The 19,976-nt window shown below is 47.6% G+C and overlaps 1 protein-coding gene across 5 annotated transcripts in view; it reads left to right on the forward strand.

Annotated features, from left to right (window-relative positions):
• Nucleotides 1–201: 201 nt before the first annotated feature.
• The window catches only part of PICALM (phosphatidylinositol binding clathrin assembly protein), a 60,590-nt gene continuing 40,815 nt past the window's right edge, over nucleotides 202–19,976 (forward strand). For 2 of the 5 annotated variants that reach the window (XM_029048382.1, XM_029048383.1), the window contains exon 1: nucleotides 202–482. In XM_029048382.1, the coding sequence (XP_028904215.1) occupies nucleotides 353–482 (130 nt within the window). In that variant the 5' untranslated portion in view covers nucleotides 202–352. The remainder of the gene's footprint in view (nucleotides 483–19,976) is intronic. The other 3 variants (XM_029048385.1, XM_029048386.1, XM_029048384.1) reach the window with 2 other exon arrangements.

Consider the following 19,976-nt stretch of genomic DNA (forward strand, 5'->3'; position numbering starts at 1 on the left):
GGGAGGGGGTCACGTGGCCGGGGGGCGCGAGGCGGGGCTTGGGGAGGGAGGAGGGGTCCCGTGCGCGGGCGGCGCGAGGCGGGGCTTGGGGGGGGTCACGTGGCCGGGCGGCGCGAGGCGGGGCCCGTCGGGGGTCACGTGCCCCGGGCGTCTTGCGTCGGGGGCGTCCGGGCAGCCGGTGGGAGGAGTCCGGCGCCGCCATTTTCCTGCAGCCTCCCGGGCCGCCGGGTCTGTCGTTGGCTCGCTCGCTCGGTCGCTCGCTCGGTCGCTCGCTCGCTCGGTCGGTGCAGCCGGGGAGGTGCGGGGCGGGGAGGGGAAGGGGCAGGGCTCGCCGGCCGCCGCCGCCGCCGCCATGTCGGGGCAGAGCCTCACCGACCGCATCACCGCCGCCCAGCACAGCGTCACCGGCTCCGCCGTGTCCAAGACGGTGTGCAAGGCCACCACGCACGAGATCATGGGGCCCAAGAAGAAGCACCTGGACTGTGAGTCACCACCCAGACCCCCGCCCCTCCCACCCTCCTCCTTCCCTTCCCTCCTTCCCTCCCCCTTCCTTTCCTTCTCTTCCCCTCTTTGCCCTCCCTTCTTTCCCTTCCCTTCCCTTCTCTTCTTTTCCTTCCCTTCTTCCCTTTCCTTCCTCCCCTTCCCTCCTTTCCTCCTTTTTCTTCCCTTCCTTCCCTTCTTCCCTTGCCTTCCTTCCCCTTGCTCCTTCCCTTCCTTTCCTTCTCTTCCTTCCCTGCCCTTCTTCCCTTTTCTTCCCTTTCCTTCTTTTCTTCTTCCTTTCCCTCCTTCCCTTTCCTTTCTTTCCTTCCCTTCTTTCCTTTCCTCTTTCTCTACTTCCTTTTCTTTCTTTTCCTTCCCTTCTTTGCTTCCCTTCTTCCCTTTCCTTCCTTCCCTCCTTCCCTTTTCTCCTTTCCTCCTTCCCTTTCCTTCTTCCCTCCTTCCCTCTCCTACTCTCTCCTTCCTTCCTTTTCCTACCCTCTCCTTCCTTTCCCTCCCTTTCCTTCCTTCCCTCCCTTCCTTCCTCCCCTCCTTCTTTCCCTTCCTCCCTCCCTCCCTTTTCTCCTTCCTTACCCTCCCTCCTTTCCCTTCTGTCCCTCCCTTCCCTCCCCCCTCTTCCCAAATCATTGCCCCCGACCCCACACCAGCTCCCCTCCCCGAGATCTCCCCCACCGGCCCTCCCGACCCCCAGAGCCTTGGCCATCTTCCTGCCTCCCCTTGCCCCATTTGAGTTCTCCCAAATCCCTTCACCCCCCTGAATTATTCAGCCTCCTTGCATCCACCCCCCCCCCCCCCCCCCACTCATCGCCCTTCACCCCTTGGTTCCCCCAGCCCTCCTGTGACTTGGGGAGAAGAAGAGGGGAAACTGAGGACTTGCTCCACTAACCAAGGGGGCCCTGTCTCTTTTTCTTTGGAAAACTGGAGGTGGTCGTCCATTCATTCAATAGTATTTATTGAGCGCTTACTATGTGCAGAGCACTGTACTGAGCAGTGACCTTCCTCTTTGAGTTTCACCCGTGGGGCTCCCACCGGGATAAGGAATGGGATCCTTCCAACCACGGTGGAAATAATAATAATAACGATGGTATGTGTTAAGCGCCTACTATGTGTCGAGCACCGTTCTAAGCGCTGGGGGGATACAAGGCGATCAGGTTGTCCTCCCTGGGGCTCACAGTCTTCATCCCCGTTTTCCAGATGAGGGAACTGAGGCCCAGAGAAGTGAAGCGACTTGCCCCAGGTCACACAGCTGACAGGCGGCGGAGCGGGGATTAGAACCCGCGACCTCGGACTCCCAAAGCCCGGGCTCTTCCCGCCGAGCCACGCCGCTTCCCGCTGGGTCTGGCGAATGGGTACGGTGACCAGGCCGGGTTGCCGGCTGCGTGGATCCGGGCGAGCATCCCCACTCGGAAACTTAGATGAGGAGGCGTGGGGGTGGTTTATAAAGTGGTGACTTGCTTGTAGACCTGACCGTTGACGGCCTGAATCTCCCCACGGTGAACATTTTAGAGACGACCTTTCCGCCGTTTATCCAGATCTCCAGGTGCCCGCCGTGGCCCAAGGACCACGGGGGGCTTGGAGAGGTATTGAAATAGCAGCTACGTATAGCGGGCATTATATAGGCGATTTCTTTCCTTGGCCTGCTTAAATGTGGGCACCGAAACTACCCGTTTGCAAGGTCTCGGCTACCCCCTTCCCCGCGGGTGGAACTTTTGTCTGAAACTTTGCAGAAGTAGGTGGGGAAGGAGACAGAAAATTACCATCTCGTACCGAAAAGGCCAAGACTGACACAAGGTGGAAAGAACTGCTTTGCCCTCACTGCGTGTGGTGGAGGGCGAAGAAGGGGAGCAAACTTAATGGCTCAACCAGGCACTGACCTGGAACTCTCCAGCGTGAAATAGGGAAGGGGGAGGCATTTTCCTTTCCCTCGGACGAGGAGCATCCTGTCACTTGGACGTATCATTTACTCTAATCACACTTAAAGCAGCAATCTCCGGGACCTTAGGTTGAGCGGCCTCTCTTGCCTGCTTGGTGAAGCAACGAGGGAACCTGGCCCGCCAGGTAACGGAGTATGAGAGGGCTGTTTTCCTCCGACCCTGGCCGTGGAGCCTTTCGGGAAAGTCGTGCTTCGTTCGACCCAGAATTCGGTGAATTGCGACTTCGAGACGATGCAGACCTCGAACGTTTTCCTACTTAGGGTCAGCGTCGGTAGAGGTGTTTCCCCTGACTCTCGGTCCGGGATATCTGGCTTTTTGCTCCTTTTCTGGAGGAAGGGTTGATGTGGGGCGTGCATCTACCTGAGTGGGGTTTTTCCTGTTGCCTTCCCCTCCCTACTCCTTTCCTAAGCGGGTAAGTGGAATTGGGGTAGGGAGAGGGAGCGTGAAAGGGCCTTTTGGAAAAAGCACTGTGATTTGTTGCTGTAACAACTGCCAGGTGGAGCGGGTTATTGCCTAAGACGAGCGGCAGGTAGCGTGATAACTGGAGAGACGGTGCGGCGTGTTGTGTTGTGGCTTTCTAAATGCTGGCCCTCTTCCTTCTGATAACAGCTGTGGCAGATGTTGGCCAACTGGGTTGAGATGGATTAGAGAATATTCTAAATTCATGGGCCAGTTGAGTCAGCCGTTTCACTCCCTGCCTCGTTTTCAGGATTCAAGTGGGACCGATGGTTAAGGTCCCATAAATTAGGTATTATGAGTACTTGACGGTGTGAATTGTCAAGCTATTACTATTGATCTCTATTTTTTCCTCACTTCACGACTCCCTCTCCCCCCACCCCGTCCTCGTAAAGTTTGGTCACGATCAACTCACTCTCTGAAATTTAAACAACTCCCCTGCTTCTCTTCTCCCCCAAATGACTTAGTTGCTAAATTCCTGTTTTTCTCTCGGGCAGTCCCAGCCCGATTAAACAAAAAAAAAAAAAAAAAAGACTGCCTCGTCCACGTAGTAATTCTTCCTCATTAGCCAATTTGAAGCTTCAGCTGAAAAGAACCCAACTCTCCGTTCGAGCAGGTCTCCTCATTTTAGGCATCTGCTTTCTCTTTTGGCCAGTCAGGACTTCTGTAGCAATATGCCACCCTTCCCGTCCGGATGACCACATTCTTAACTACTGGATGGAAAGCAAAAATGCCCCCCTTATCTAGGATTTGCGTTTGCATCACCTTTTCATTCCCTCTGTACTTTAGCAGTATAGGGGAAAACTCCTTCACGTAGCTCACGGCTTTTTCGCGTCGGCATTCGAGACAGCCCTTTAAGTGCCCACTGTAATAATCACTGCGCTATTTAAGGGCTTACTTTGTGCCGAGGGATTAGTAGGAGGGAATACGCGGGACGCGCTTGTGCAGGGGCGGTGTGGGTAGAGAGACCTCGTCCCTCCCGGCCCTGCAGACTGGATGTTGCCGGCGCCCGGGCCGGGAAGGTGACAGTGTCGAACCGGTCGGTCTGTCGCATTTATTGGGTGCTTACTGTGTGCAGAGCACTGTACTGAGCGCTTGGGAGAAGACCGTGTAGCAGACACATTCCCTCTCTACAGTGAGCTTACAGTCTAGAGGATGTACTGCCCGGCTGAGCGGCAAAGCGAAGGGGGCTAAATCTCTTGAGTTTTTTTTTTTCTTTTTTCACCTCTTTCCTCGGAGTGCCAGGTTTTTAAAGCCCAAACGGGATCAAGTTGGGTCCCTGAAATGGGAGCCTGTCCTTGGCGCACTGGCTGTCTTTGAGGATGGGGAATGGCCGAACCTGGTCCCCTTACGCTGGGCAGACTGGCTCTGCAGATCAATGCTCGTGGCGTTTGTCGGGCTTTCTACGTGCGAAGCACCGGACTAAGCGCGGTGCCAGGTACGAGATGAACAGGTCGGACGCTGCCCCTCAGGACTGGGTGCTGGGACAGTGAAACTGAAGTCATTTACGGAGGGAATAGTCATTCCCAGATGACAACATTAAGGGCAGAGTCCACGTCTCTTATCTGTATCATTCTTTCCTAAGCATTTACCCCGGCGCTTTATGGGCATTGTTTTGTCTCTTTTTTGGTATTTAAGCGCTACGTGCCAAGCACGGTACTAAGCTTTGGGGTAGATGCGAGCTAATCAGGTTGGACACAGTCCCTGTCCCACCTGGGGCTTTCAGTCTTAATCCCCATTTTACAGATGAGGGAACCGAGGCACCGAGAAGGGAAGGAACTTTCCCAAGGCCACAGAGCAGGCAAGTGGCGGGGGCACTTAGAACAGTGTTTGGCACGTAGTAAGCACTTAACAAGAGCCATCATCATCATTATTATTATTACAGTGCTGTCTGCACACAGTCTGCTCTCAGTAAATACCACTGATTTTTCAGCCTACTTTTTTCCCTGATTCTTCCCAGTTTTGTGCCCTTTTTTTAACCTGTTCTAATAATATGCCTCTCCTGTACTACTTCAGCTGTTTTTTTTCCTCCAGGCCCCATAATAATGGCCTTCATTTTCCTGGCACTTTTCACTTCTCCAACTCCTGTCTTGTTTTCTGCCTGATTTCAAGTGTTTCTTTAGAAAATCCTCTGTAGAAACACCTCAACAAATGTTTCATAAATGCTCACCGGTCATGTACAATTATTATTTATTTTTGCCTACACCTGGCCAGTATGTTGGGTTCATTTTCGGTCGTTATTCTGGCTACGTGTTTAGCTTAAAGCCAAATTAACAATAATAATAACAATAGCAGGCCCATAAATCAAACCTTACGGAGACCTCAAGCACCACATTTAGTTTGGCACGGAGTAGTTGTATGTAAGTGCTTCCTCGATGCCAAGCACTCTATCGAGTGCTGGGATAGAAAGGAAATTATCAGACGAGACCTTGCCCCCGTGGCACGTGGAGCTTACCATCTAAGAGGTAAGATATCTCATTCCCATTTTACAGATGAGGAAACTGAGGCACAGATGTTAAGTAGTTTAGAGTCCAGAGGACTGTACACTCCTTGTGGGCAGAGATCGCGTCCACCCACTCTTTTGCACTTTGTCAGTCGTTGGTATTTATCAAGCGCGTACTGTGCGTAGAGAACGGCGCTAAGCATTTGGGAGAGCGCAGTGCCACAGGGTCGTAGACACGTTCCTGCTCTCCCACGGGCTCAGGACCGGGCCGGGCGCGCTGTCAACGCCCGACGGATAGCAAGTTTGAATGAGGAAACTTGCCCGAGGTCGCACCGAGGGCCGGTGGCAGAGCTGGGATCTGACCTCGGGTGTCCCGACTCCCTGTTCCAGATAGCATCCTTGGGAGTTTGCTGTAGCCTGGGAAGAAATGACCGTGCCTCTGAGGAGTTGTCAAATGCAGAAGGGGAGGAACAGGCCTGAAGGTGTTCAATCACAAGCCAGCTCAGCCCAGAGCCGTGCGAAGGGGGAAATGCCGAGGATCATTGATTCCGATGCCTTACGCCTCCATCTCTTTAGGATTGGCTCCCTCCATCTCTCCCCGTTCCTCTCTTTCCTCGCTACTGGGCCCAGAGGATGGTTGGAATCCAACATTATAGGCATTATACAAATTTGTACCGGCACCTCAGGTGTCTTAGGAATGTTTCGGGCACTAGCCGTAACGGTGACCATGATAGCCGTTAAGCCCTACCGTGTGTCGGGGTTTCAGGCACCAGTCGTTATAATAATTGTGGAATTTTTAAGGCCTTCTCTGTGCCGGGCATTGTACCAAACGCTGGGGGAGGTACAAGGTAGCCAGCCCTTATGGCGCGACTCAATCCGCTAGTCACTAGTAATCGAACGCCTGCTGAGTGCCGAGCATTGCACCAAACACTTGGGGGGGAGTCCAGTAGATGCCTGCCCTGGAGGAGCTTTCAGTGGGGGAGACGGACTCCATGGGAGGAGGAAAGAAAAGGAACTAGGTACCTGACCGCATTACCGAAGGTCACCAAACTTAGGAGTTTGATCTTTGGCCAAATAAAATTCAGTCTCTCTTCGCCGTTCAGTTCCGTCCTTTCGTTCTGGTGTCACTCTCTAGCCTTCCTATCTGTGGGCTTCCCTCTTTCTCTTAGCATTTTGACCCTCTGGTTAGACACGCGTAACTAGCCTGGCCTAGGGGGTGGAGCACCGACGGGGAGTCAGAAGGACCGGGGTTCTGATCCCGACTCCGCCACTTGCCTGCCGTGTGACCTTTGGCAAGGCACGTCACTTCTCTGTGCCTCAGTTACCTCATCTGTAAAACGGAGGTTGGCCGAGCCCCGTGTGTGACACACGACTGCGTCCGTCCTTGATTAGCCTGACCTAGCGATTAGTACAGAGCCTGCTGGCCTGTATCTAAACTAGTGCTCAGTATAGTGCCTGGCACATAGTAAGCGCTTAACAAATACCACACACACACACAGAGAAAAGATCCTTCTAGGAAACCTTAAAAGTGCAAAAACTAAATCCATCCCAGAATTGATTCCTGATGGGGATTTTTGTAAATTCATTATGATCTTTAAGGGCTTACTATTTGTCAGACACTGTTCTAATCAGGTTGGACCCATCCCTGTCCCCCAGGAGGCTCACAGTCTAAGTATCAGTTCCAATCTCTTTACATTTGTGTACATGAGCGTTTTTATGGCATTCACCTGCCGACTTTGATTTTTACACAGTGTGTGTTTAGTTTTGAAAGGGCAAATAAGCTATTCCACAGGGCGATTTGGAAAAATCAATCTTTATTTGTAAAACAGGCATTTGCTGAGGTATGAACTAGAAGACCTCTTGCCAAGGATTTGCTTGACTAGAAATAAAGTAACTTTTGCCCTTTGAAGAGGTTTTCGTCGTAAAGGCCGGTAAATAGAGTCAGTGTTACTCAGAAGGCCCATTTCGTGGTCACATAACTTTGTCACTCTGACTTTTTGGTTCCTGGAAAGACAACAGCAAAGTCTGAATTTCACAACCACCCTCTCTTCCCAATTTATGCCGTGTTCCTTAAACTTGGAGCTGCATTGTATAAACAAGAAATATTTCTCTTTTACACACCATCTGGAGTTTTGCAGGTGGGCCTCCTCAATACGGTGAAGCTTGGTACAGGTGGGGACTCTGTTTAAGGTGTTGGGAACTCGTTGCCGTACCTGGTGGAAGGGACTCTGTGCCACTTTTGTCTTCTGTTCTTGAATGGGACAGAGTGGCGGGGAAAGAAGATAAGTAGGAATCTTTATCCACGGCTCAGAAAACACCTATCAGGTAGTCATATTTTCTCAGAATTCAAGCTCGCTTCTCTGTACCTTTCCTCCAAAAACCAAACCAAAAAAACCCCACCCAAAAACAAATTTAGAGAAGTAAAATGAAGGCTTTTCTTGGGAAGAGACCCAAATCCCACTAGTGAGTAAAGTTTTCCTGGGCGCTGTATGATGTGCCCATTGAAGATTATTTTTTAAATAAAAACCCTGCAGAAGCCCTTCAGGAGAAGCAGCTTGGTCTCCTAAGAAGATTGATGGCATACGGAACCATCAGTAACCGTCCCGCTGACTTGCCAAGACCCGGGTCTGCATCCAAATGGCTCGCATGGCATTTTTTTTTTGTTCACGTTCATTCGATCATATTTGAGCGCTTACTGTGGGCAAAGCACTGTTCTGAGCGCATGGGAGAGTATAAAATAACAATAGGCACATTCCTGCCCCAAACGAGCTCACAGTCTAGACGGGGGAGACAGACATAAATAAATTACAGATATATACATATGTGCTGTGAGGATAGGAGGGAGGATGAATTGAAGAAGCAAGTAAGTGTCGTGGAAGGGAGTGGGAGGAGAGGAGGACTTAGGGAAGGCTTCTCGGAGGAGATGGGCCTTCAGTAAGGTTTTGAAATAAGGAAGAGCAATTATCTGTCTGATATGACGGAGGGCATTCCAGGCCGGAGGTAGGATGTGGGCGAGAGGGCGGCGGCGAGATAGGACGGCAGCTAAGTAAATCACATACCTGGATCTCCGGTCACCCTGCTGACTGACCTGGAGATCTGGGAACAAGACACAGTATTTCACGAGGAGAGCGACGTTAGAGTATCCCAATGCTAATTATTCATCTTTATTGAGCACCTACTACGTGTGGAATACGGAGAGAGCGCAGGAAATATTAACAGTAGGGAAAATAATCGAGAATATTAGTGAAACCAAAGACTGCAGTAAATTGTAATGGAAGCCTCACTCTTCCTGTCAACTACAGATAAGAGAGACCTACAGCTAGAATAACATCCGTGAGGGAAGCATTGAAATGTTTCATTGAGAAACTTGTTCAACTTCTCTGCAGATTAATCACAGCAAAAAAATCTGCAAATGTGGAGAGCAGTGGGGAGCTTTAAGCACCAATTCTGGAGAAATTTAGATGGAGAAACTACTTTTTCTCACATGTCTTAAGATTGTGCTCGATCTATGTTCTGCTTCTGTGGGAGGCGGCATCTGAATGAAGAAATGCTTTCGTGGAAGTGGTCATAGTTTTCTTCGAAAGGTAAACGTGGTACTTGTTAAGCGACTACTATTTGCTAAGCACTTTGAAAGCTAGAATCAATTTAAGCTGATCAGACACAGGCTCATTCCCCCCACGGAGCTCACAGTCTAAGAGGGAGGGAGGCCAGGTATTTTATCCCCATCGTACAGAAGAGGTCATTGAGGTCCCAAGCAGTTAAGTGACTTGCCGGAGGTCACAAAGCAGGAAAGTGACGGAGCTGGGATTAAAACCCGGTCTCCTGATTTCCTGGCCTGTGCAGTTGGCCACTGCAGCTTCTAGCCTCAGTCTCGACTTCTACCAGGAGATAGAAATTGAAGTTTCTTCCACCTTGCTCCTTCTGTGGAACCGATTGGCATCCTTTCCAGGAGTATTTAGAAAAACCGTTGTCCATCTTTGAGCTGTTTGAGCATCTAAACTGTTTCGGTGCTTCTCTGTGGACCTATTTTACCCCTCGATCCGTGTTTGTTTTCTCCACACCTTCACTCCTTCAGATAATGGTTCTGATTAGCACAGAGCTTAGTGGAAAAGTTCCCCGGAATGTGAATGCCATGCTCCTTTGCAGGTGGTCACCTGAATGGATTCAGATTCACTTGAATCTGTACCCCTTAAACACTTGATATTCAACCGATCCCTAGCCCTAAAATATTGATGTACCTATAATTACCTTCTGCCATTTCCCACTGTTTGTAACCTGTTTTAATATTGGTCGTCTCCTCCTCTAGACTTTAAACTCCTTTGGGCCAGAGCTCGTGTCTACCCATTCATTTGTATTGCACTCTCCCAATTGTTTAGTACAGTGTTCTGCGTGCAGTAAGGCGCTGTCTGCCTTGTGACCTTGGGTAGATCACTTCACTTCTCCGTGCCTCTGTCACCTCACTCACTGTCGTATTTATTGAGCGCTTACTGTGTGCAAAGCCCTGTACCAAGTGCTTGGGAGAATACAAAAGAATAACACGTTGCCTACCCACAACAAGCTCATCTGTAAAATAAGGATCAAGACCGTGAGCCCCATGTTGGATATGGACCGGGTCCAACCGGATTACTTGTACCTTCCCCAGTGCTCGGAACGGCGCTTGGCACGTAGCGCTCAGTAAATAGCCCTGATCGTTGCTTTGCCACTTGGACTTCCTCGCCCCTGCCAGTCATGTCCCCGCCGTGGCATGGAATGCAACAGGCACGCAGGGCTGCAGCACGATGTGAAGCCCACCGCGGGCAGGACCGGGGAACCGAGCCCCGACGGCCCACTTTTCCCCAACGGTCGTCTCCGCACGGAACCAACTGCGGGGCCGTATTAATGGGGAATTGTTCAGGAGTTGTGTGCGCAAGTCTGTGTTTACACAGCTTGTTTTCGAGAGTAAGATTGGGTAGAAGGAAAGCACTGGGCCGGTACCTTCTCCAATGACAGGCATTGTTGAGCAGGAGATTAGTGGGGTTGTGTCCTCTTAGTAAAACATCAGAGCCAGTGTGGGTATGGGAAACGTTTCCGCCACGTAGGCGGCCTCAAGATATACCGTAGTGGAAACCTCAGTCCCGAGTCGACTCGAGTGCCCTAATGTCTGTCTGCGGTGCCGTGGCTATTGTTTGCTGTGTGGGGGCAATTCGGATGTTTCTTCAACTCGCCTTTGAGGTGGAGGTGGTCGAGGGGTGAGGAAGGAAGCTTTCCCTGTCAGACGGTTAGCTTGATTTTTATTTTGGGGCTATTTTTGTTTTGAGGTCTCCTTTTTTATTTCCTTTGGTACAAGGGCTCCTTGATCACGGTGCCCGTCCCCCCGCAACTGGTGAGCCCGGAAAATTGGTTAGCCACAAGACTGGGGAGTCTCATGTGTGGAGTACTAAATTGACTTTTTCAATGCTTATTTATTGGATTCTCAAACAGTACTTGTAGGTTGAGCTTTTTTTTTAAAAAAAATCCCCGATTTGCCGAGATTTCGCCTTTAATCTTTCCGTGAGCTAGATTATTTTCTTGGTATTTGAAAGTGATGCTAAGGCGATTATAGTTGGTATGTCATATACAGTCAGTGTAAATATATATATATTAGTGTGTCATATTGTGTGTCATAGTGTGAAATATAAATAATGTCAGTGTGTCATACAATCAGTGGAATGTATTGAGTGTGTAGAACACTGTATCAAGTAAGTACTTGGGAGAGGACAGTACAGTAGCGATGGAAGACAAATTCCCTGCCCAGAGGGAGCTTACAGTTCCTTAGTAGATGTCTGCAGGATCTGCCTGCAGAGTGGGCTAGATTTTTCAACTCGGCCTAATCTTTGCGTTCGAAGGGATACCTCAGTGAGTCAGAGTTCTTTCTTTCTGCCTTTCCTGCCTGCGTTGCCCTAGTTCAGATATCCATTTATCAATCCATTCTGGGTTCAGGTCCAACAGAATCGGGGCTGGTCTCTAGGTCATTGTCTGATACTGCCCTGCTGTTTAACATTAAGATCGACTTCAGGACGACGCAGATGCTGTTGGACGGGATGTGTAGCATTTGCTTAAGTTTTGCAGTTGAAAAGTCTCCAGATCCTCCAGTTTGGACCGGAGGGACCTTGATGCAGATTAATGGTGTCTTACCCTGCCAACCTCCAATAGATTTGCCTTAATTAGTCATCGAATACTTATACCTCGGTATCAAAGCGTCCAATAATTCTCCCGTTGACAAAAGTAGGAAACTGAATAGTGGTAGAGGAAATGGACACAGTCATGTACAGGGCCTGTGCGTGTATGTCTTCTCATTAGGGAAGTTAGAATTGATGGACTCATGCCTGGTCAGATCATTTTATTTTCTGTTGGAGAGAAGTAATTTATCCTTGTAAATAACCATTGACTTCACATTCTTCAAGAAGAAGATATTGGTTATTTTCCTCCTCAACCGTAAGTTCACTGTGGGCAGGGACTGTGTCTCCCAACTCTGTTACATTGTGTGCTCCCAATCGCATACTAAGTTCTCAGTAAATATCGTGGATGGATCGGTTCATTAATTTTGCTAGCCATTCACCTCTCGAGGTAGAGTGTCTTGGGAAAGGTTTGTAGCCGGTCAAACTTTTTCTTTAGCTGGTGTACAAGTTTAGTAAGTCAGTGTGCAACCCTGCATAAACTGGTAAAAATTCCAATCTCTAGAAACTGATCTCTAGAAGTTTGGGGTGACGCTTTCATGTGAAATTTGTTCTCTACGTGATCACTTTGTCTGTCATTCCAAAATTGGAGAATGTAACCTATTTTTATTCCCGGTTGTCCACTTCCTTTTAAAATTGTAACCAGCTGTCTGCAAGCTGGAGTGAAAAGCTAGAGTTTTAACGGGCAGTTGTACTTGACTCTGCTCCTCTTGCCTTGCAAAAAAAAAAAAAAAATATTTACATCGTCCCAGCTATTCTTTCAGGATTTTTCTGCCCCATTTTCAAATAAACCATTTAGTGAGCTCCTTCTCAGTCTGTATTTGCACGGAAACATCGTTCCAGGGTTTTGGCATAACGAGAAGGTTACAAGAACCTGCCAGTATTTTGACGTCAGCATTGAAACCGGGCTTTCCACGGCACAGAATCGCTGTGAGAGGATGATGAGAGCAGTGCTGAATGTTGAAGCGAGGAAACGTTTTAAGGTTCCGATAGAAGGATTTAGTCTGGAGACACAGAAGCTGTAATGGAAGTTAAAATCGTAAAAGGGGTCATTCGGGAGAACGTGGCTTGGGTCTTAGTTCGCCACGTCCCAGAATCCCAAAATGAGACTAAGCACCCTTTGGAAACTTGAAGGTGGTCGGTCGAAACTAACAGAAAGAAACCCTTATTCGTAAAGATTCCTGCCATCAAGTTGCCAGCGATGGCAGGATTTAACAAATGCGACCAGGAGGCAACTTTTGAGACTTTCAGGGATGTAATTGGGGCATCCAGGGCCTCGGTGACCTTTTGACATCTCCGAAATGGCGGTGGTCCTTAGGAAGGGACATCCTCCCACTTGTCCCCGAGTCATCAGATGGAAGCGTCACCGTCGGCAAACATCTTTCTCTGTCCTTGGGGGGTTTAAGTGACAGGAAACTAAAAGCGGAAAACAACACAGATACGGAAGGCCCAGGAGTTCTGCAGAAGAGATGCCAGTGGCCTGAGAGGGTTATCGTCACCAAAGAACACCGGCTTAACACTTAACGTATCTCATTCACGTCCCCAGCACTTAGATGCGTGCGACTTTTTACCTTCAACTATTCAGATTTTTGATCCTGCACGTTTGTGCCACTTCCCGTTCTATTCTCGTTCCGCTCCTATTTGTGGTTTTTTTTTTATCTTTAATTTATTTTTTGATCTGCCTCCCCCACTAGATTGTACACTTCTAGGGGGCAGGGCACAGATGCCTTGTTCTTCTGATACTCTTTCCAAGCATTTAGTGATTTGAATTCAGGAGATGCTCAGTAAATACCACTGACTGATGTAATCCTCCTTCAAGTGGATAAGCCGGACTTGACAGTCAATAACAAAAGCTGAAGTGTGGTTTGTCTTTGTACAATCAACAGAACCCGAGCGTACAAACTGGAAACTTTGAGCCACCGAAATCAGTGTCTTTCCCAAGTCTGCCACTTGAAATATTGCTGTTACCCTTACGTCCTTGTTTCGAGACACTGTCACAGTGAGAAGCAACAGGGCCTCGTGGAAAGAGCATGAGCATGGGAGTCAGAGGACCTGGGTTCTAATCCCAGCTCCGCCTCTTGTCTGCCATGTAACCTTGGGCAAGTAGATTTAAATTCTCTGTGCCTTAATTATCCCATCCGTAAGATGGGGATTAAGACTGCGAACCCTATGTGGGTCGGGGTCTTTGTCCAACTTACCTTGTATCTACCCCAGCGCTTAATACAGTGCCTGGCACGTAGTAAGCACTTATCAAGTACCATTTAAAACACACACACACACAAACACACCTTGTTGATAAGCAGGAGACAGTCTGTTCATGTGGTCAGAGCTGACACTCACACCCAGTCACATGACCCCCAGAACAAGGTCGTGAGGACAGCGCCCAGGGGGAACTTTTCTCCCCAAGCCTCGATTTCTAGAAGCCCTAGCTTTTTCTAGCTTTCAGAAACACCACCTTTAGAAATTGACCGGATGAGTCTCCTTTTTGGTTGGCTCAATCCAGCCTTGCTACTGGTGTCTTACGCACGGGGGGGCAGCTCAAAAAAAGAAAGAAAATAAACACCCTAAAGCACTTTGAGTACCCACTTTTCTATTTAGGAGTCAGAGTTCTCCCAGGATCACACATTGGCTTTTGTGAACTTTCCAAAGGAAATAGGATGAGTGTATTTTAGTACCCTTTCTTTGAGGGTGAGGAGGGAGCTCTGGGTTCATGGTAACTTTGATGAGCGAGTCTAGAATTCGGGAGGAATGCAAGGACCGTGCATTTTGCAAATTCTTGTGGTGGGAAGTGGTGGGCTAGCCTTGCCAGAACTAAAGCAGATTCTTACCCTGATTGACTTCTGAGATACCAGTAATGATGTTACATTGGGTAAGAAGCAGGAGGATTTGAACCGTACAGCTGGCAGCTCCTCCTGTTTTCTGAATTGTCGAATTCCTTTAGAAAAATTCAGACTGATCCCTGGGGTTCTCGCTGACTCTGCTCTTAACTACTCTTTGGGGGTTATTTTTATCTAAACTTAAGTGTCATCTTGAAGTAACGTGTATTTAAGTTGGACAGAAATACGCTGAATTGAGCCTCACCCACAAAGCCGTTTACTGTTAAAGCCTATTTCAAAGCCTATCCTTACCCGCCGAACCCTCCCAATTGATCATTCAAATTCCCTTCATAAAACTTCCTTTGGGTGAATCAAATTTTCAGCGCTATGCTTCTGAGTCGTAGAATATTCTGTTATTGCATTTATGTCTCATCTGAAGGAGGGGGGTAGATAGTCCCCAAGGTTCACGGGGAAAAAAACAAACTGGATTTCATGGGCTTTTATTGTTTCTCACTCTATAGAATGCCTCACTAGAAATAGGCTAAGGAACCTCCAGTCCTTCAGTGAACTTGACAAGTAATCAAGTGACAAGTGAGCCTCCTTCCTCAAGGAGTACCAAAGCCGATCTAATTTAACGTGAGCCTCTCTGCTTAGAGAGTCTCATTTTGTTAACATATTCCAAGGCTTGAATGACCTCTGATGCCAAACAGTTATTTCACATATCTATTGTAAATCTCTCCTAATCGAATTGGAAGCAGTCCATTGTCCATTAGACTTTTACTGGGCTCCTTTGTAGTTTTCTGACTGCCATCTAAGTAATTCCAGTTCCTCTCCTGTTAATCTCCTCTGAATCTTCTCTGCGTTCTCATCATCCCACTTGATGGAATGCTGGTTTGGTTTTCCCTTGGTTTTACCAAGGTAAGTTACTTCAATGCTAACTCTTCCATAATTCCAGTTAACTTGTTTTTTTCTTTTTGGTCTGGTTTAAACTTACGTTACTTTCTCTGCTTAGGAAGTCAGAATGCTGGTGGCTGTCTCTATAAGGGAGTCAGGCACATGTTTCTCCTTGATCGTGACTTGAGCTGGATTGTTGGTAAGAGTGTTTCCATGTACAGAATTCTTCTTGTAATGCCGCAGGTAGACTTTTGCAACTTTTGATGTTCTCTTCTCTTTCTCTTCTCCAGGTGGAATTATGACTGTGACCTGAAGAAGGGGCCAAAATACCCGTTTTAAAGACATCATCGAAACGTATTTGTGGTTAAATGCGAGAATGAAGTTCTTGTCCATTTTAAATAAATTGTTTTCAACATTCTGATGTCAGATTACGATCTGTTAGGCTTCGTTCACTTCGTCAGCTATAACTTTTCTTAAAAGTGACATTGAATCAAAAGCTGAGGAAATAAAAATTCATATAAAGCCAAAGTTCTACGTGCTTTGAAGTAACTTGAAAAGTGTTAGAGATCAGGGATGAATTTCTACTGAAAATGAGTTTGGTATCTTCTTTTCCAAGATCGCAACATCGTGTATTTCTGGGTGTCCACCAAGCACACTTAGACCAGATCCAGTGGCGATAAAGTTAGCTTCTTAGAAGATGGACCTTCCATCAAGAAAGCAACCTTCAGTCTGGGGTCATAAGGGAGAAAATCCTCAAGAACAAAAAGTCTCCTGTGGGTTTCAACTCCTTGAAAGTCCAGCCGCCTCAATTATTAAGGCAGGGTAAGGGATAGGGAACAGGTAGCGTCAAGGGCAAACTCGATCCAAACTCCACCAGGGCTTATAGACCATAAGTGAATTGTAACATTTCTTGAAATGATGAAGTAATCTGCTGTGGGTTTGATCGCCAGATTCTACACCAGTTGATGCATCTGTAATTTTTCATGAGTAATCCCCAAGTGATGTTAAAAATGGCCCAATTTACTCTGTTGCTAAATTTAGAGGGGTTTTTTTCCCTAAGAAAACGAACCCAAGAGTTTAGGGATCAGAGATCACACTTGAGATAGTCTTGAGTGTAAGATAACAGTAGGTGAAGAAATAATTCTCAAAGAGAAATGACGCCCTCATTTGACTGTAACGTAAACCGTCTCAATTCTTAAAATGACAGTTGTCTACATTTGTCCACGTTTGTGGAAAAAAATGGATGACTTCTCATAGCCTGATCTTATGCAGGGAGCTGGATATTGAGTTCTTTAATGTCTCAGTTGGATCTGATCCGTACAGAAAATGGTTAAATCACCGGAGTAAATGTACAGTATACTTTTCTCAAGGCCTGAGATGACAACTTCTAGAGGTAATGAATTCAGCGACCTTTTTGATCAGCCTAGTAAATTTGTTCACTTTCAGCAAATTTGCGACAGGTTTATTTTTCTTTCTCTGTTTATTTAAAATACCTAAGTACAGGAGTCTCGATCACCCCCATCTTCCCCTCCCCCCACCACCTGCGAAACGTTCGTGAGAGTGAAATTTTCACTTGTGGACTGTTATTTCGGAAGGAGATAGGATTGGTTCTCAGCATGTTCATCCAAAGCTGCAGTGTCCTCATACATGCATTTTTGGACTTGTCTCATGAGACCATTGTCTCATAGCCATTGGGTGTTGTGGATATAAAGTTCACATGCATATAATGGCACATGGACATATCCCAGTTCCTTCATTTTTTCAAAACTTTCATATTTTTGGCTTAGGGGAGTGTTATTGCGTAAGTCCTCCCTCATATCTGCAAGCATTTGTGGTTAAAGTAAACCAAGCAGGTGTGTAAATGGCAGTGCAAACAAGGATATACTAGCGGGATCCTTTTCTCCTTTTCAAGAGGTGAGAACACAGGCTTGGTGGTTGCTCCAGCCAAAAATAGCCTCCAAAAAATCCTCTTCTAAACTTTAAGTAACTTTCTCATTACCTTTGTCTGAATTTGTGCAGAGCTTCTGTTGTACTAGGAGCTGGGAGTGGTGAAGGACTCTTAAGGTGGACTCTTAAGGTGCTAAAAGGATCAAGCAGTTGAGGTGTATTTATAAGGAATGAATTTATGGATAGAGAACTGGGTGTGTTGGAGCGCTTTTTTGCATTTGTTTCCTAGATCGTGTTCTCAAAATCAGGACCACTACAGAGTTTAAAAAAACAGGTGTGATCCTGGTGCCTGAAGGGAATTCCTTGGCTCTTATGGGACAAGTGGTGATGGAAGGAGCAGAATGCATTTGAGTCAGAGGTCCTGAGTTAAAACTGTAACTTGAGCTGTCTGTCAGATACTATCTTCTTGCTGTACAAAGATTCTCCAGGCTAAGTTTTGTTAGGTAAAACCTGCACGGCCCCTGGACTGCTTGACTGGTTGTTTACTGGACTGTAAGGTTATTGTGGGCCTGGAAAATTTCTACCAGTTTGATGTCGTCTTCTCCCAAGCGTTTGGTACAGTGCTCTGCTCGGAGTCTGCCCACAATAAATACGGTTGATGTAGCAGAGCTGGAAGTACTGATGAGAGTGTTAATCGGTGATATTTATTGAGCGCACACTGTGTACAGAGTTGAGAAGTTGGTCACGGGACCCGCCAGACCGGAGTTCTCCTTGACCAGGAGTTGGCATATTGTGAAACAGATCTCTGCTCTATAATGGGAAAGTAAACCAGTGTGTCCACATCTGCTTTCTTGGTCACCGAACTCAAATGCCACGTGGCCCGACCGAAGGGGTCTGAATAAGAGCGAGAGGGGAGCGTCACCTTGGGGGTGGTTCCTTCTCCCGTGGGTTGATCCACTGATTGACCGTGGCTGAGCTGGTCCCGGATCAGGTACCCCTGCGTGGAAGGCCTAACTCTGTCATCGCTATGGACATTCAGTCAAACCGCCCCAATTTGCACCCCACCGACTTGGAATTCGGGGTAACAGACAAGTGAGCGGACGCCCTCCGCCTCTCATCGCCCCTCTGCCTCCCACCTCCAGGGCGAAGCCGCAGAACTAAAGCATCGCTTCCTTCCCCTTTGAGTTCCCTGCCTCTTCTAACTGGTTTCACCCCTGCCCTGCTGGAGCCTCCCACTTCTAAACACTCGCCTCTCAGTTGCTGGTTGGGGGTGATGAATAAAGCGACAGAAAAGTGTATCTGCACACAATAGCGGTATTGTTCAAAAGGAAATATTGAGAGGATGAGTGATAGTGGGAAGCGGCAGATGGTATGAGGCTAAAATGGAAGATTTACAGAAAGAACATTTACCAAGAGGGGTAAAACCGGGTCCACCAAGATAAACGAGGCTCTCCTATAAAGTGCTGGAGTCAGTTGAGGGAAAATGAGGGATAGTGACCGTTCGGGAACAAGAAAGTGGGAGAGGACAAGATGCGTCAAGAAGGTTGATTAGAGGCAAATATGTAAGCTGTCATATGAAATAGCAAATATGTAAGATGTCAAGTGTGGGATATTTAGGCTGATGTGCCTCTTTAAGAGTGGGTTGGGAAAGTTCCAGAGGTGATACGGATTTGCTAGGTCAGAAAGTAAAAATGAAGCCAGTTGCCCACTGTACCATCCGAAGTGGCCTCGGAGCTTGATTTGGTTGGAGGCCGTGAAAGCCAACCGAACCAAATATATTCCGCTTTTCGCTTGATCCCCCTGCTTGTTAATGTCCGTAAACGTTCGGTTCTTGAGGCTGCCCAGGCAGCTCGTGCACGCTCTCTTTCTCTCTCTCTCTCTCTCTTTCATATTAGGTAGTTGTGGGTCGGGGACGTGTGTACTATCCACCAACTCTGCTGTATTCTCCCAAGCACACAGTGAGCATTCATTACGATCGATTGATAGCATACCCCTCTGTGGAGTTGGCAGGGCAGTGTATCAGAGGCGGGTCTGAAGTGCTACGAAAAGCAGGATTTAGTTTTGCCCTCACTTGCTTTGTGACTAATAGATTGGCATGGGAGAACTTGGAACGAAGCCCTTAAAATCTATAGAATAAAAACTGCCTATGAATCAAAATAAGAGATTCTTTATGACTAAAACGCACCATTTGTTGGTGAGGATAGAGTACGAACTAGAAGCAGCATGAACTAGTGGAAGGGATTGAGTCACCTGATCGGGATTCCAGTTTTGGCTCAGCCACCGGCCTGCCGGGGAAGTTAGCTAACATCTCCGTGCCTTGGTTTCTCATGGCTGTAGTAAGGTAAATAATCCCTGTCCCATCTTGCCTCCCAGGGCTATTGGAGGACAGAATGAAAAGGGGTGAAGAGTTCTCCGAAAAGTGGTATTGAAATTGAACCTCCCAAGACCCTTTCTTCGGCTTTTTAATTTTCCTGCTAATTTTTTCGGCAACAAAGGCCATCCACTGACGACTTGCTTTAATAGAAAATTGGGTGTAAAAAGAGGATATTCCCGTTAAATCTCATTTCAGTGGATGTGTGTGTTGGGTATTTTTTCCCCTAAATAAAGGTGACCCTATTTGAAATCAGGTAAACCAGAATCATGGTTACATTGTGTGAACATGGAGTGAACTAGCGTGTGAATCAACGAAATGTTTCCACTCTGGACGGGGCAGAAAATCAGGTGAATCGGTCCTTGGTCGATGAGGCAAGAAGTGCTGGCTCCCTCTCCACTCTGTGCCAAAGTTTCTTCAGTTTTCTGTGGTTTTTAATGCTAGGAGAAAGATCTGAACTTTGGAGTCCCACCTGGTGCATAT

This window comes from Ornithorhynchus anatinus, chromosome 20 (assembly GCF_004115215.2).
Source record: "Ornithorhynchus anatinus isolate Pmale09 chromosome 20, mOrnAna1.pri.v4, whole genome shotgun sequence".
NCBI lineage: Eukaryota > Metazoa > Chordata > Mammalia > Monotremata > Ornithorhynchidae > Ornithorhynchus > Ornithorhynchus anatinus.